At 44.1% G+C, this 14616-nt stretch overlaps 1 protein-coding gene across 10 annotated transcripts in view; it reads left to right on the top strand.

Annotated features, from left to right (window-relative positions):
* ACOT9 (acyl-CoA thioesterase 9) overlaps positions 1–13232 on the top strand; it is a 39431-nt gene extending 26199 nt beyond the window's left edge. For 2 of the 10 annotated variants that reach the window (XR_012430375.1, XR_006695477.3), the window contains 9 exons: positions 3906–3979; positions 9310–9377; positions 10520–10631; positions 11373–11463; positions 11636–11721; positions 12148–12235; positions 12383–12533; positions 12608–12710; positions 12911–13232. Coding sequence is in view for 3 of the 10 variants with exons in the window: in XM_005593175.5 (XP_005593232.1) it covers positions 3906–3979; positions 9310–9377; positions 10520–10631; positions 11373–11463; positions 11636–11721; positions 12148–12235; positions 12383–12533; positions 12911–13023 (783 nt within the window). In the remaining 7 variants the exon portion in view is untranslated. Of the gene's footprint in view, positions 1–3905; positions 3980–9309; positions 9631–10519; positions 10632–11372; positions 11464–11635; positions 11722–12147; positions 12236–12382; positions 12534–12607; positions 12711–12910 lie in introns of all 10 variants that reach the window. The other 8 variants (XR_012430379.1, XR_012430377.1, XR_012430378.1 and 5 more) reach the window with 5 other exon arrangements.
* The last annotated feature ends 1384 nt before the right edge of the window (positions 13233–14616 follow it).

Genomic DNA, 14616 nt, shown 5'->3' with positions numbered 1-14616 from the left:
GCCTGGCCAATATGGTGAAACCCCATCTCTATTAAAAATACAAAAATCAGCTGGGGGTGGTGGCACGTGCCTGTAGTCCCAGCTACTGGGGAGGCTGAGGCAGAAGAATCGCTTGAATCTGGGAGGCGGAGGTTTCAGTGAGCCGAGATCGTGCCACTGCCTTCCAGCCTCAGTGACAGAGTGAGACTCCATCTCAAAAAAAAAAAAAAAAAAAAAAAAGTACAAAAAATTAGCCGGTGTGGTGGCGTGCGCCTGTGATCCCAGCCACTTGGGAGGCTAAGGTGGGAGGATCACTTGAGGCTGGGAGGTGGAGGTTGCAGTGAGCTGAGATTGCGCCACTGTACTCCAACCTGGGTGACAGAGTGAGACCCTATCTCAAACAAAAAACAAAACTCCTTTGATTAATTAGGACCCAAGGGGCTTCATAAACTAGTCCCAGCCTACGTTTCCAACTATATTCCCTTTGACTTATCATTTATATACCTTCTTAATGCTCACCACTGGCCTTCAAGCATCGTAAGAATAGGGAGTTATTCATCTTTGCGTTCTAGTGGTTGGCACTAGTGGGTGTTCATGATAGTAAACCATAATTTACATATAAGTTGAACATTGCAACTCTGAAATCTGAAATGCTCCAAAATCTGACTTTTTGAGCACTGACATGATGCCCAAAGGAAATGCTCGTTGGGTTTGGAATGTTCAACCTGTGAGTATTGAAGGCAAACATTCCAAATCCAAAACTCCAAAATAGTCTGAAATACAGAACACTTCTGGTCCCAAGCATTTTGGATAAGGGATATTCAGCTGGGAGTGAGTGAATGAGTATCATTGCTGGTGCTTTTTCCTTTGCCTGAAATTCTCGTGCTCTGGCTTTGTATCCACATTCTCCCTGTGCTCCAGGATAACTTCATGCTCAATCCCTTTCCTTATTCTCCCATCATGTAACACCTGTTCCTTCCCCAGGCCTCCTTCCTCAATACCATCTCTCTGACTCACTCTCCTGGCACCTGCTAGTCTCCTACAGAGCTGTGCATGAACATTCTTTTCTCTTCCACTGTGGACTCTACTCCTCAACGATAGGACCTGGGTTTGAGTCACCTAGCTCACTTCCTGACATCCATTCATTTCACATTCATTTAGCAATCATTTATTGAGTGCCTGTCCTGTGCTAGACATACAGCAGTGAGCAAAACAGATAAAGTTCCATTCTCTTGGAGTTGATATTCTAGTAGTGCCTAGAACCTGCCTCCTTCATTCATTGGCAAATACTGATCAGGTATCTGCTATCTGCCAGTCTTTGTGCTAAATACTAGGGGTATAACTGGAGGAAAATGGTCTTTGTCCTCCAAGAGCTCACGGTGCAGTAGGGAGACAGCCACATAAACAAATGATTATCATATGGTATATTGTTATGCATTATTTTTCAACAGGGACACTGTTGGCATTTCTGGTGGAAGCATTCATTGTTCTGCAGGCCTGTCCCCTGCGTTATGAGGGATTTAGCTCCCTGGTTACCCCTCTCCACAGTAATGCCCCCCAAGTTATGTGACAACCAAAACCACTCTGTATTTTTCAAATGCCCCCTATTAGAGTCATATCTACTTCTCTTACATTGAGAACCACTGTCAAGAGAGGACTCTTTCTATTAAGGGGGCTGAATGAAGGAGGGAAAGAAAATCTGGGGAATAGGGATGGGGGAGGGGAGGAGTGTCATGAAGAATGAGGCTGCTAAGGAAGGCATCAGGTAAAGATAGACAGGAGGCAGTCAATAGCCTGCTCTATCCCAGGACCTCTCGGTTGGTTAGTTAGCTATGGCTAGAGAAAAAGGTGCAGGTATGAGCACAGTATTTGGTGAACAACTGGAGAAGAATCCTGGGCTCTGTTGTGGAGGGCTTTATATGCCACGCTAACAGGATTAGCCCAGGTGCTGGTGGAAGAAAAGAGGAACTATTGAAAGGTTTGAATAGGGCAAAGGCATAATGAGATTGGTGAGACTGTTCCTACAATTGAGGGGGAAGGTGATAAGGGCCTGAGTAGGTAGTAGTGATGAGGCTTGTATCATTTGTTGAGGAGGGAACCGAATATACTCTCAGGTTATAAATAGCTTCTCTCATTACTTTATGGTATGACTTTCCTGGAAGTACAGACTTCTAGGGGATAAAGAAACATCTTAAGGCCCAGGCATGGTGGCTTATGCCTGTAATCCCAGCATTTTGGGAGGCTGAGGCTGGCAGATTGCTTGAGTTCAGGAGGTCAAGACCAGCCTGGGTAACATGGCAAAACCCCATCTCTACAAAAATTAGCTGGGTGTGGTGGTGCACGCCTGTGGTGTCAGCTACTCAGGAGGCTGAAGCGGGAGGATTACTTGAGCCCATGAGGTTGAGACTGCAGTGAGACATGATCGCGCCACTGTACTCCAACCTGGGTGACAGAGTGAGACCCTCTTCCTGGGGATGGGGTGGGGGCGGGGAAGAAACATCTTAAAACCTCAGAGGCCTGTGCATTGTAAATACAGGTTGAGTATTCCTTATCTGAAATGCCTGGGACCAGAAGTGTTTCTGATTTCAGAATATTTGTATTTACTGGTCGAGCATTGCTAATCCCAGAGTTCAAAATCTTGAAATGCTCCTCCAATGAGCATTTCCTTTGAGTGTCATGTCAGTGCTTGAAAAGTTTTGGATTTTGGAGTATTTTTTATTTTTGGATTAGAGATACTCTACCTGCATTTAACTTAACCCACATAATCATCTTTGATTTTACCTCTTTTTGGGAGCTCCTGTGCCCAGCTACGGAGGCATAAACATGTGCTAGTGGTTGGCACACTGCAGTTCCCTGGAACATACTAGTGTTTGTGAGCATGATGGGAGGTCCGCTTGGGTAGGTGTGCCATCAGGAGGACAGGTACGCCCTGCAAGAAGCTCAGATTCTGAGGGAAGCAGGCAAATTAAACGCTTATGATACCCTCTGTGACCCTTGCCTTTGGGTCCCAGTCTTGCACAGTTCCAAACTCCATGCCAGCAGCCCATCTCACGCAGTATACTGTTTGCATTTTGTTTGTTTTGTTTTGCAGATGGGATGTTTTCTGTCACCCGGGCTACAATGCAGGGGCGTGATCATAGCTCAGTGCATCCTCGAACTCCTGGGCTCAAGGGATCCTCCTGCCTCAGCTTCCCAACTAGCTGGTACTACAGGCATGCACCACCATGCCTGGCTAATTTTTAATTTTTATTTTTAGTTAGAGACCAGGTCTCGCTATGTTGCCTAGGTTGGTCTTGCACTCCTGGTCTCAGGCGATCTTCCCATCTAGGCCTCTCAAAATGCTGGGATTATAGGTGTGAGGTACCATGCCCAGCCCCCTGTTTGGGCTTTGAGGTTTTTTTCTCCTCTGCTAGGCCACAGGCTCCTTTGTCATTCTGCCATTCCCAGAGCCTAGTGCTGCGCCTGGCTCAGGATAGGCCCTTAGCAGATGATGGTTAATGAGCATGCTTCTCCTCTTTTTCCAGTTTCAGGCTTTCTCTCTTCCTCTCTTTTTTTTTCTTTTCTTTTCTTTTTTTTTTTTTTTTTTTGAGACGGAGGCCTGCAATCTTGGCTCACTGCAACCTTGGTCTCCTGGGTTCAAGCCGTTCTCATGCCTCAGTCTCCTGAGTAGCTGGGATTAGAGGCATGTGCCACCACACCCTGCTAATTTCTGTATTATTTAGTAGAGACGGGGTTTTGCCATATTGACCAGGCTGGTCTCAAACTCCTGGCCTCAAGGGATCTCCCACCTTGGCCTCCCAAAGTGCTGGGATTATAGGCGTGAGCGACTGCGCCCGGCCCACATACATACTATCTGTTAGAGTCGTGACAGGTCTTCCCGATCAATCTATTTCTCATATGTACATTTTCTTTCCTTTGTTCTTTAGTTACATGGTGATGAATTTTGTCCTGTTTTGGATGCAACATTTGTAATGGTGGCTCGTGATTCTGAAAATAAAGGGTAATTGCTATTTTTTCATAATTCTTTATTTTGAAGAATTTCAAAGATACATAAGCCTAGAGAGAAGACTATAATGAATGTCCATATACCTGTCATTTGGACTTTACAGTTTTAATTGCAATATTTTGGCCATTCTTGTTTCATCTGTTGTTTAAAGAAAATTTATATTTTAAGGCAAATCCCAGACATAATGACATTTCACTCTTAAATACTTTAGGCATCTTTTAAAAAATAAGAATATTCTCAGGCCAGGCGAGGTAGCTCATGCCTGTAATCCCAGCACTTTGGGAGGCCAAGGCTGGTGGATCACTTGAGGTCAGGAGTTTGAGATCAGCCTGGCCAACATGGTGAAACTCCACCTCTACTAAAAACACAAAAATCAGCTGGGCGTGGTGGCACGCGCCTATGATCCCAGCTACTGGGGAGGCTGAGGCACGAGAATCATTTGAATCTGGGAGGTGGAAGTTGCAGTGAGCCGAGATTGCACCATTGCACTCCAGCCTGGGCAACAGAGCGAGACTCTACCTCAAAACAACAACAACAACAAAAAGAGATGTTGCACAATTCTGTGAATACACTAAAAACCATTAAATTGTACACTTTCAATGGGTGAATTGTGTGGTATGCAAATTATACCTCAATAAAGCTGTTACCAAAAAAAAAAAAAAAAAACAGACTTACAGGCATAAAAATAAAATGTAATATGTGGACCATATTTGGATCCTGATTTGAACAAATCATTCAAAATATATTTGGAGAAAACTGGATATGAATTAATATTAGAATATATTAAGGACTTACTATTTTTGTTAGGCATGACAATAATAATGTAGTTACTTAAGAGAATATTATCCTTTTTTTTTTAGATGGAATTTTGCTCTTGTTGCCCAGGCTGGAGTGCAATGGTGGGATCTCGATTCACTGCAACCTCCGCCTCCTGGGTTTGAGCGATTCTCCTGCCTCAGCCTCCTGAGTAGCTGGGATTACAGGCGTGTGCCACTATGCCTGGCTAATTTTTAGTAGAGATGTGGGTTTCACCATGTTGCCCAGGCTGGTCTTGAACTCCTGACCTCAAGTGATCCACCCACCTCAGCCTCCCAAAGTGTTGAGATTACAGGCGTGAGCCACCGTGCCCAGCTGAGCTGTGCAATCTCTTAAATCTTTTTAAATCCAGAACAGGTGTGTCTTCCCCTATTGTTTCTTATTCACTCGTTGAGAGGCTGGATCATTTGTTCTAAATAGTGTCCCACTTTCTGGATTTGTCTTATTGCTTTCTCATGGTGGTTGGTTGGTTTGTTTTTTGGTCTTGTTTTTCTCTATCCCTAGTAATTTCTCTAAACTGAAGTTAGATCTAAAGCCTTGTATTAGATTTTGGTTGAGCATATTTGGCGAGAGTACTACCTAGGTGATGCTGTATATCTCATATCTCATGTTGCATCATATCAGGAGGTACAAGTTGTCCCACTCACAGTGATGCTAAGATTGGTGTGGGGGTTCAAGCAGTTACAGCCTAATCTCTTCTTTGTGAAGTTCAGTTTTTCCTCTTCTGATCAGCAACAATCTACAGGGGTTTCCTTTGTCATCCTGCAAATAGCTGAGTTTCCCATCAGTCTTTTTCCAGCGCTTTCGACGTCCACTGCTGATCATTGCTTTAATTACTATCATGAGGCGGTTTAGAGTAATTCTCAAATTTTGTCATTCCTTCTACATTTATCAGCTGGAATTCTGTAAAGAAGAGCTTTCCCTTAACAACTAGGGCAATTGGGTTTGAAATGGAGAGTTAGGATCAATGCTTCATTCTTTTATTTACATGTTTTCAGAATAAGGAGTTAGTTCACTAGCTGGTGATGACATGCCTTTCCCAGTTTTTTAGCTTTTTAGAAAAGTATCATGTTTTTAAATTTCTTTTTTTTTTGTTTTGTTTTGTTTTTCTGTGTGTATGTGTTTTTGAGATGGAGTCTCGCTTGGTCACCCATGCTGGAGTGCAGTGGCGCGATCTCGGCTCACTGTAGCCTCTGTCTCCTGGGTTGAAGAGATTCGCCTGCCTCTGCCTCCCGAGTAGCTGGGACTGCAGGCATGCACCACTATGCTTGGCTGATTTGCTTTGTATTTATAGTAGAGACGGGGTTTCACCATGTTGGCCGGGCTGGCCTCAAACTCCTGACCTCAAGTGATCTGCCCACCTAGGCATTCCAAAGTGCTGAGATAACAGGCGTGAGCCATCACGCCCAGCCCCATTTTTTTTTTTTTTTTTTTGAGATGAGGTTTTGCTCTTCTGTCCAGGCTGGAGTGCAGTGTCATGAGCACTGCTCACTGCAGCCTGGGCCTCCTGTGCTCAAGCAATCCTTCTGCTTCAGCCTCCTGAGTAGCTGGGACCACAGGCGCATACCACCATGCCCAGCTAATTTTTTTTCTTTCTTTCTTTTTGAGATGGAGTTTCATTCTTGTTACCCAGGCTGGAGTGCAGTGGCACAATCTTGGCTCACTGCAACCTCCACCTCCCGGTCCAAGCGATTCTTTGGCTTCAGCCTCCTGAGTAGTTGCCAAGCTAATTTTTAAACCTTTTGTAGTGATGGGGTTTTGCCATGTTGGCCAGACTGATCTCAAAATCCTGAGCTCAAGTGATCTCGCCTCGGCCTTCCAAAGTGCTAGGATTATAGGCGTGAGCCACTGTCCTGCCAGAACAGTATCATTATGAATTCATGGTTTTAATATGTTTTATGTATTTCAATAAATTGCAGCCATCGTTTCTCTTGATGCTCCAAGTGTACCATCTTTGGGCAGTGGGAGTTCCTCTAAGCTGGCTCCTTTCCACCTGTCTCTTTGATACCTTCCTGCTCTCTGACACAAGATGTCTTGGGCTCATCCTACATATTTCCTGCCTCAGGCCTGGTGTCATCCATTTCTCCAAGTAGTTCTGGGGTTTCTTTTAGTGGGAACTGGTATTTAGACCTCAAAATCTGGGCACTAGAACAGTACATTGTTACTAGTTTGTTATTGTTTCTAGGCCTTTTCAGTGGACAGAGCTAGGATATATTTTAAACAAACAAAAAGCCTCGTGAAGGCTGGATGTGGCGTCTCATGCCTGTAATCCCAGCACTTTGGGAGGCCAAGGTGGGCAGATCACTTGAGCCCAGGAGTTTGAGACCAGCCTGGGCAACATGGCGAATCCCCATCTGTACTAAAAGTACAAAAAATTAGCCAGGTGTGATAGCATGTGTCTGTAGTCCCAGATGATGTGGGAGGCTGAGGTGGGAGGATCACTTTAACCCGGGAAGCGGAGGTTGTAGTAAGCCAAGGTTGTACCACTGCACTCCAGCCTGGGCGACAGAGCAAGACCCTGCCTCAAAAAAAAGCCTCATGGTCATTTTCAAGTCAGATTTAACCATATAGACTTCAACTTACTTTACGTCATCTTTTTTTCTCTTCAATTGAATTATTGGTTTCTAACAACAGTTACACCCAAACTGAGAAAAACTAATTGTGTGGGTAGAGCTGGGGTGGGAGGAATTGCTCTTTGCACAGGACAGAGTTCAGTGGCCTATGGGAAATCTTGTTTGTATTAGAAACTTGATTTAGGAGTCTGCAGTGAAAAATCTTTGCTGCTGCATGGAAAGCTGACTTGGAAAGTCAAATTAAGATAGGAAAATATGTTGGTCACTTAGTGATCTGAAGGAAGAATAACACCCATCTACTCTGGCCCTTCCTGCCAGCCCCAGCTGACCTGCTGTGGCCAGTGACTGGCCTGGGGCTTCTATTCAAGCACTGAGGCCATTGCTGCAAGTTTCACTCCCAGCTGATGCATGTCACTTTTCCAAGCTGTTGTTTCAATTCTTTTGTTTTTTTGTTTTCAAGACAGAGGTTGGCTCTTGTTGCCCAGGCTGGAGTGCAATGGTGCAATCTCGGCTCACCGCAACCTCTGCCTCCTGGGTTCAAGTGATTCTCCTGCCTCAGCCTCCCTAGTAGCTGGGATTACAGGCACCCACCACCACACCCACCTAATTTTTGTATTTTTAGTAGACATGGGGTTTCACCGCGTTGACCAGGCTGGTCTCGAACTCCTGACCTTAGGTGATCCACCTGCCTTGGCCTCCCAAAGTGCTGGGATTACAAGTGTGAGCCACTGCCCCCGGCCTGTTTCAATTATTTTGTTTCCATTGTTGTTTCATCAAATCTTTGGATTCTACCACGGTGAAGTATTATCCCTTTTCCCTTATTTTTTATTTCAAGAAATTTGATGCTTACAGAAAAGTAGAAAGAATAATGCAACAAACAAATGCCTTTCACCTAAATTGTATTACATTTGCGTTATTCTCTTAACCTCTCTCTATAAATACACATATTTACATATTTTTTCCCATGAATCATTGAAAAGTAAGTTTGAGACTGCTTCACCCATTCAGGAGTTCAGCATCTATTTCCTAAGAACCAGGTATTTCTACATAACCTCAATGCCTTTATTGTATCTGAGAAATTTAACAGTGATACAATTATTTAATATGTGATCCGTATTCAGATTTCACCAGTTGTCCCTAAAATGTCCTTTATAGCTATCTCCCCGATTCAGGACCCAATCCATCAAGGATTATATATTGCATTTGGTTATCCTGTTTCTTTTGAATAGTCTCTGTGCCATTTGCTGTCTTTCAAAAATTGATATTTTTAAAGAGTCCAAGCCAGTTTTCCTTTCCCTTTTTTTCTTTCTTTTTTTGAGACAGAGTTTCGCTCTTGTTGCCCAGGCTGGAGTGCAGTAGCACGATCTCGGCTCATCACAACCTCCGCCTCCCAGGTTCAAGCAATTCTCCTGTCTCAGCCTCCCGAGTAACTGGGATTATAGGCATGTGCCACCACGCCCGGCTTAATTTTGTGTTTTTAGTAGAAACCAGGTTTCTCCATGTTGGTCAGGCTGGTCTGGAATTCCCAACCTCAGGTGATCCGCCCAGCTTGGCCTCACAAAGTGCTGGGATTACAGACGTGAGCCACCATGCCTGGCCTAAAGCCAGTTTTCTTGTGGAATGTTCTACAACCTATATTTGACTATTTCCTCATGATTAGAATCAGGTTAAACATTTCGCAATTGCCATTATCCTTTTTATAATATGAAGCTTCTAGTGTGCAATTAAGGCTGTAACCGTAAGGCTTCCCTAATTGTTCCAGCGTTCACGTGTAAGGCAAGCAGTAAGCACTACCCAAAATGAAAAGCAGATTCTTTAAGACTAGTAGGTGATTAGTAAAACTAGTAGGTGATTAGATGAACTAGTAAGTTCATCTTCAAGTTTTATTAGATAATGGCGTATCTTAAATTATATATATTTTTTTCTTCTTTTTAGGCCGGCATTTGTAAATCCACTCATCCTTGAAAGCCCAGAGGAAGAGGAGCTCTTTAGACAAGGAGAATGTACATTAATTTGTTTATAATAAAATAAATTTGAAAAGCACATTAATTACACTGAAGAAGAGATTATTTAAGATTTTATATGGGTTCTTCATACCAGTCAAATGTCTTTTGTTTGTTTTTTTTTTTTTTGAGATGGAGTCTCTCTGTGTCGCTAGGCTGGAGTGCAGTGGTACCATCTCGGCTCACTGCACCCTCTGCCTCCTGGGTTCAAGCGATTCTTCTGCCTCAGCCTCCCGAGTAGCTGTGACTACAGGTGTGTGCCACCACACCCAGCTAATTTTTGTATTTTTGGTAGAGATGGGGTTTCCCCATGTTGGCCAGGATGGTCTCGATCTCCTGACCTTGTGATCTGCCTGCCTTGGCCTCCCAAAGTGTTGGGATTACAAGCGTGAGTCACTGTGCCTGACCCAAATGTCTTATTCATACCAATAATTTATTGAAATTAAAAATATGCTATTCTTTGTTCTTTGCAGTCCTTTGAATGATTTTATTGATCAGACAATATTTACTAAGTGAAGTAATTTGTTATCTCAGTTTTTTTTTTTTTTTTTTTTTTAAAAGACGGGTTTTTGCTCTGTTGCCCAGGCTGGAGTTGGGCTTGGGTCCAGGAGTTTGAGGCTGCAATGAACTATATTGTAGCCTCGACCTCCTGGGCCCAAGCTATCCACCACCTCAGCCTCCCAAGTAGCTAGGACTATAGGCACATGCCACCATGCCTGGCTAATTAAATTTTTTTTTTTTTTTTTTGTAGAGACAGGGGTCTCACTATGTTGCCCAGGCTGGTCTTGAACTCCTGGGCTCAAGCGATCCTCCTGCCTCAGCCTCCCAAAGTGTTGGGATTACAGGCATGAGCCACTGCACCTGGCCTGTTTTCTCTGTTTTAATGAAGCGAGAAATGCATCTTGATGGGATAACTGCAGGTCAGAGCTCTGGATCAGGATGATATCAAGTGATCTCACACTGAACCAATATAATTTCCACGTGGAACCAAAGACTCACTGGGAGTTTTATGTGGCCTCTGCAGTTTTCTCTTGGATATGTGTATAATTTTCAGTGAGATTTTGAATGGCACCCCAGGTCAGAACGCCCTGTGCTGTAGTGTGACCCTCCTGATCATTGCTCCTTATTCTCCCATGTTTCAGTGAACAAGGGGAGAAGAATTGCCTTCAGTTCCACGTCGTTACTGAAAATGGCCCCCAGCGCTGAGGAGAGGACCACCATACATGAGATGTTTCTCAGCACACTGGATCCAAAGTAAGGATGGTGAGATTCCACGTTGGAAAAACATTTAAACCTTGGCCTTTTTTTTTTTTTTTTTGAGACACAGTTTCTTTCTTGCTACCCAGGCCGGAGTGCAATGGCATGATCTCAGCTCACCACAACCTCTGCCTCCTGGGTTCAAGCAATTCTCCTGCCTCAGCCTCTGAGTGGCTGGGATTACAGGCATGGACCTCCACGCCTGGCTAATTTTGTATTTTTAGTAGAGATGGGGTTTTTCCACATTGGTCAGGCTGCCTGCCTCGGCCTCCCAAACTGCTGGGATTACAGGCGTGAGCCACCACACCCGATCTTTTTTTTTTTTTTGAGACGGAGTCTTACCCTGCCGCCCAGGCTGGAATGCAGTGGCATGATCTTGGCTCACTACAACCTCTGCCTCCCGGGTTCAAGCAATTCTCCCATCTCAGCCTCCCAAGTAGGTGGGATTACGGGTGCCTGTCACCATGCCCAGCTAATTTTTTTTTTGTATTTTTAGTAGAGATGGGGGTTTCACCATGTTGGCCAGGCTGGTCTCAAGCTCCTGACCTCAGGTGATCTGCCAGCCTTGGCCTCCCACAGTGCTGGATTACAGGCATGAGCCACCGTGCCTGGCCTAAACCTTGGCCTTCTTTAGAGCCACAATTGTCTGAGTGTATTGGGAGTGACTTGCAAATGTTTTTACTTTTCAACAAGAGAACCATGGCATTAACAGGGTTTAATAAATATTCATTTGTATAGGACTATAAGTTTTCGGAGTCGAGTTTTGCCCCCTAATGCGGTGTGGATGGAGAATTCAAAACTGAAGAGTTTGGAAATTTGCCACCCTCAGGTATTATAATTTAGTGAGAAATCTGAATAGGATAGCTTCCATTCATGATATTTGTCCAAGATTTGACATACCTTTAAACTGGCCTTTGTCCTGTGGCATTGTTAATTCCTCTGTTCTGTATACAAAGGTGGCCATAAGTTTGTATTCATTGATATTTATTTATGTGCTGTAGGAGCGGAACATTTTCAATCGGATCTTTGGTGGTTTCCTTATGAGGAAAGCATATGAACTTGGGTGGGCTACTGCCTGTAGCTTCGGGTGAGTTATATGTAAGGCAGTCTTAACTTCTGAGAAGCAATTTATATCACCCCACTGAAATGAAACATTTCAGACCAGTCTGGGTGTGTGTGGGAATATGTTATGTTTTTAAATGAATACCACACTGATACCAGCTGAGTTTGATCTTCATTTTAGAAGGTTGTTTCTGACTTTGTAAGTTCATACATTTGAAAAACCACTGAGAAAATACAGTGATGATATGTAGGAGGGAAAAGATACAGTTATTTTGGCCCTAATCTGCTCACGATGGCATCTCTTACCATTCCTCACTGGTAGGATCTTTTCCCCCTTGTCTAAGTTTATTCTTCATTCATTGTTATTTTGCTTCAGCTAGTTGTTAGGGAAAAAAATTGAGATCATCTGAATTTTGTAGTATACCCCAAATTCTGTCTTTCTCCCCAATAGTGGTTCTCGACCGTTTGTGGTAGCAGTAGATGACATCATGTTTCAGAAACCTGTTGAGGTTGGCTCATTGCTCTTTCTTTCTTCGCAGGTAGGTGTGTGATGAGAGTTGACATACAACTTTTTTTTTCATTTGAGCCTAGAAGTTTCTATATCCAAAAGCCACTGTTTTCTCTTATGACTGTCTTTTTCCCCTTCCTAATGCAGTTGACTGACTATAGTGTCTATAATCTGTTAGGTATGCTTTACTCAGAATAATTACATTCAAGTCAGAGTACACAGTGAAGTGGCGTCCCTGCAGGAGAAGGAGCATACAACCACCAATGTCTTTCATTTCACGTTCATGTCAGAAAAAGAAGTGCCATTGGTTTTCCCCAAAACATATGGAGGTAAGTAGTGATTATTGCTTGTCCCTAACAAAGGGAAGAACTTCTAAGGACATTTTTCTCCTTTTGAATTGTAGGAAGTGTATTGATGCCTGTCAGCACAAGAGCATGTCTTTAGGAGATTTTGCTTTTGAGATTTGGCAGCCCTGAAGACCAAAGATGCCTGTGGCCCCCAGGCAGGCAAGCAGCCACTGGTAGTCAAAAACTGATCCAGCCAAAGGAAGGGGACAGGAGTCATGGCCTGCTCCTTTGGGAATGTGGCACACCCCTGGCCCAACAATGCATCTTGTTCTGTCCCAGTGTTCCCAAGTAGTCTTGTGTTTATATGGTGGCTTTCTAAGGTGTTACAAGTTTCTCCAGGGTTCTCTCTTGTGTTTCAGAGTCCATGTTGTACTTAGATGGGCAGCGGCATTTCAACTCCATGAGTGGCCCAGCGACCGTGAGAAAGGACTACCTTTGGAACCCTAGGAACACCACATTTGTTGAAAACTAGCACTCCACCCACAGTGACGTGGTATCTAATGAAGACCTGATCGAGTGTATTGGTTTGAGTGTTGCATCTTATCCTCCATACAGGAGGAGGATGTATTCAGCCTTTAGGATGATCAGAAAAGCAGAAAGAGAGAGTGGCCAGATGGGGCTGAGGGGAGAAAGAATTATTAAACAATAAATACTTTCAAAACAATTTTTAAATTATGAACCTACCATGTTGCCTCCTATCTTCTAAAAAAACAAACAAAAAAAAAATTGAGAGACTGGGTGCGGTGGCTCATTCCTATAATCCCAGCACTTTGGGAGGCTGAGGCGGGTGGATCATGAGGGTCAGGAGATCAAGATCATCCTGGCCACCATGGTGAAACCCCATCTCTACTAAAAATACAAAAAATTAGCCGGGTATGGTGGCGTGTGCCTGTAGCCCCAGCTACTTGGGAGGATGAGGCAGGAGAATTGCTTGAACCCAGCAGGTGGAGGTTGCATTGAGCTGAGATCACACCACTGCACTCCAGCCTGGGCGACAGAATGAGACTCTGTCTCAAAAATAAATAATTGAGGATACCATTGGATTCATTCTTTTCTTACACATGTTGCAACTGTCAGTATACAAGGTTTCCTGCCAGGGTGTTTGGATGACATTCTTTTTTTTTTTTTTTTTTTTTTGAGGCGGAGTCTCGCTCTGTCGCCCAGGCTGGAGTACAGTGGCGCGATCTCGGCTCACTGCAAGCTCCGCCTCCCGGGTTCCGGCCATTCTCCTGCCTCAGCCTCCCGAGTAGCTGGGACTACAGGCGCCGCCACCACGCCCGGCTAATTTTTTTTTTTTTGTATTTTTAGTGGAGACGGGGTTTCATTGTGTTAGCCAGGATGGTCTCGATCTCCTAACCTCGTGATCCGCCCGTCTCGGCCTCCCAAAGTGCTGGGATTACAGGCTTGAGCCACCGCGCCCGGCCTGGATGACATTCTTTAAACCTAACCAGTTCCTCTGTGCTGTCTAAATCCCATCAGCCATACATGATTCCTTTGCTTCCCTCTATTTCCCAACTTTTGTTGTCAGAGGGTAGATGAAAAGTTGGGGTGAAGGGATTTAACAAAAGATACTGCATCTGTAAAGATTTGTGGGAAGATTTGGGTCTGAAACCATACCATGAGGAGGTGTGTAGAGATGATCTAGATAAGGAAAAACACAGGACCATTTGGTCATTCTTTCATTCACCGGACAGCTATTTAGCACATTCTGCTGGTGGCTAGGCAGGATATATCTGATTTTAAAAATAGGAACCACAATAATAATAGCTGCTTACGTTTATGGAGCATTGCCATGTGCTAGGTAGGCACCATCCTCAGCACTTGGCAGGTCTGAGCTCCTTTATTTCTTCCAATCAACACTATGAGGCACGTTCTGTAACCCCCTCTTAGGGTTAGGCCATTCAGGAAACTGAAGCACAAGAGAGCTTAAGTAACTTGCTCGAGGTCTGACGTGTAACATGTGGAGGTGCTGGGATTCAAAACCAGGCAATGTGGGTCCAGGGCACTCTTGACCAGTACCTGTACTGCTTTCAAGGAATAGAGCAAGAGAGGTCATACCTAATAT

The sequence above is a fragment of the Macaca fascicularis genome, chromosome X (genome assembly GCF_037993035.2).
Source record: "Macaca fascicularis isolate 582-1 chromosome X, T2T-MFA8v1.1".
In the NCBI taxonomy this organism is placed as follows: Eukaryota; Metazoa; Chordata; class Mammalia; order Primates; family Cercopithecidae; genus Macaca; species Macaca fascicularis.
Note: the sequence above shows the minus strand (reverse complement) of the source record. Positions and strands in the feature narration are given on the sequence as shown.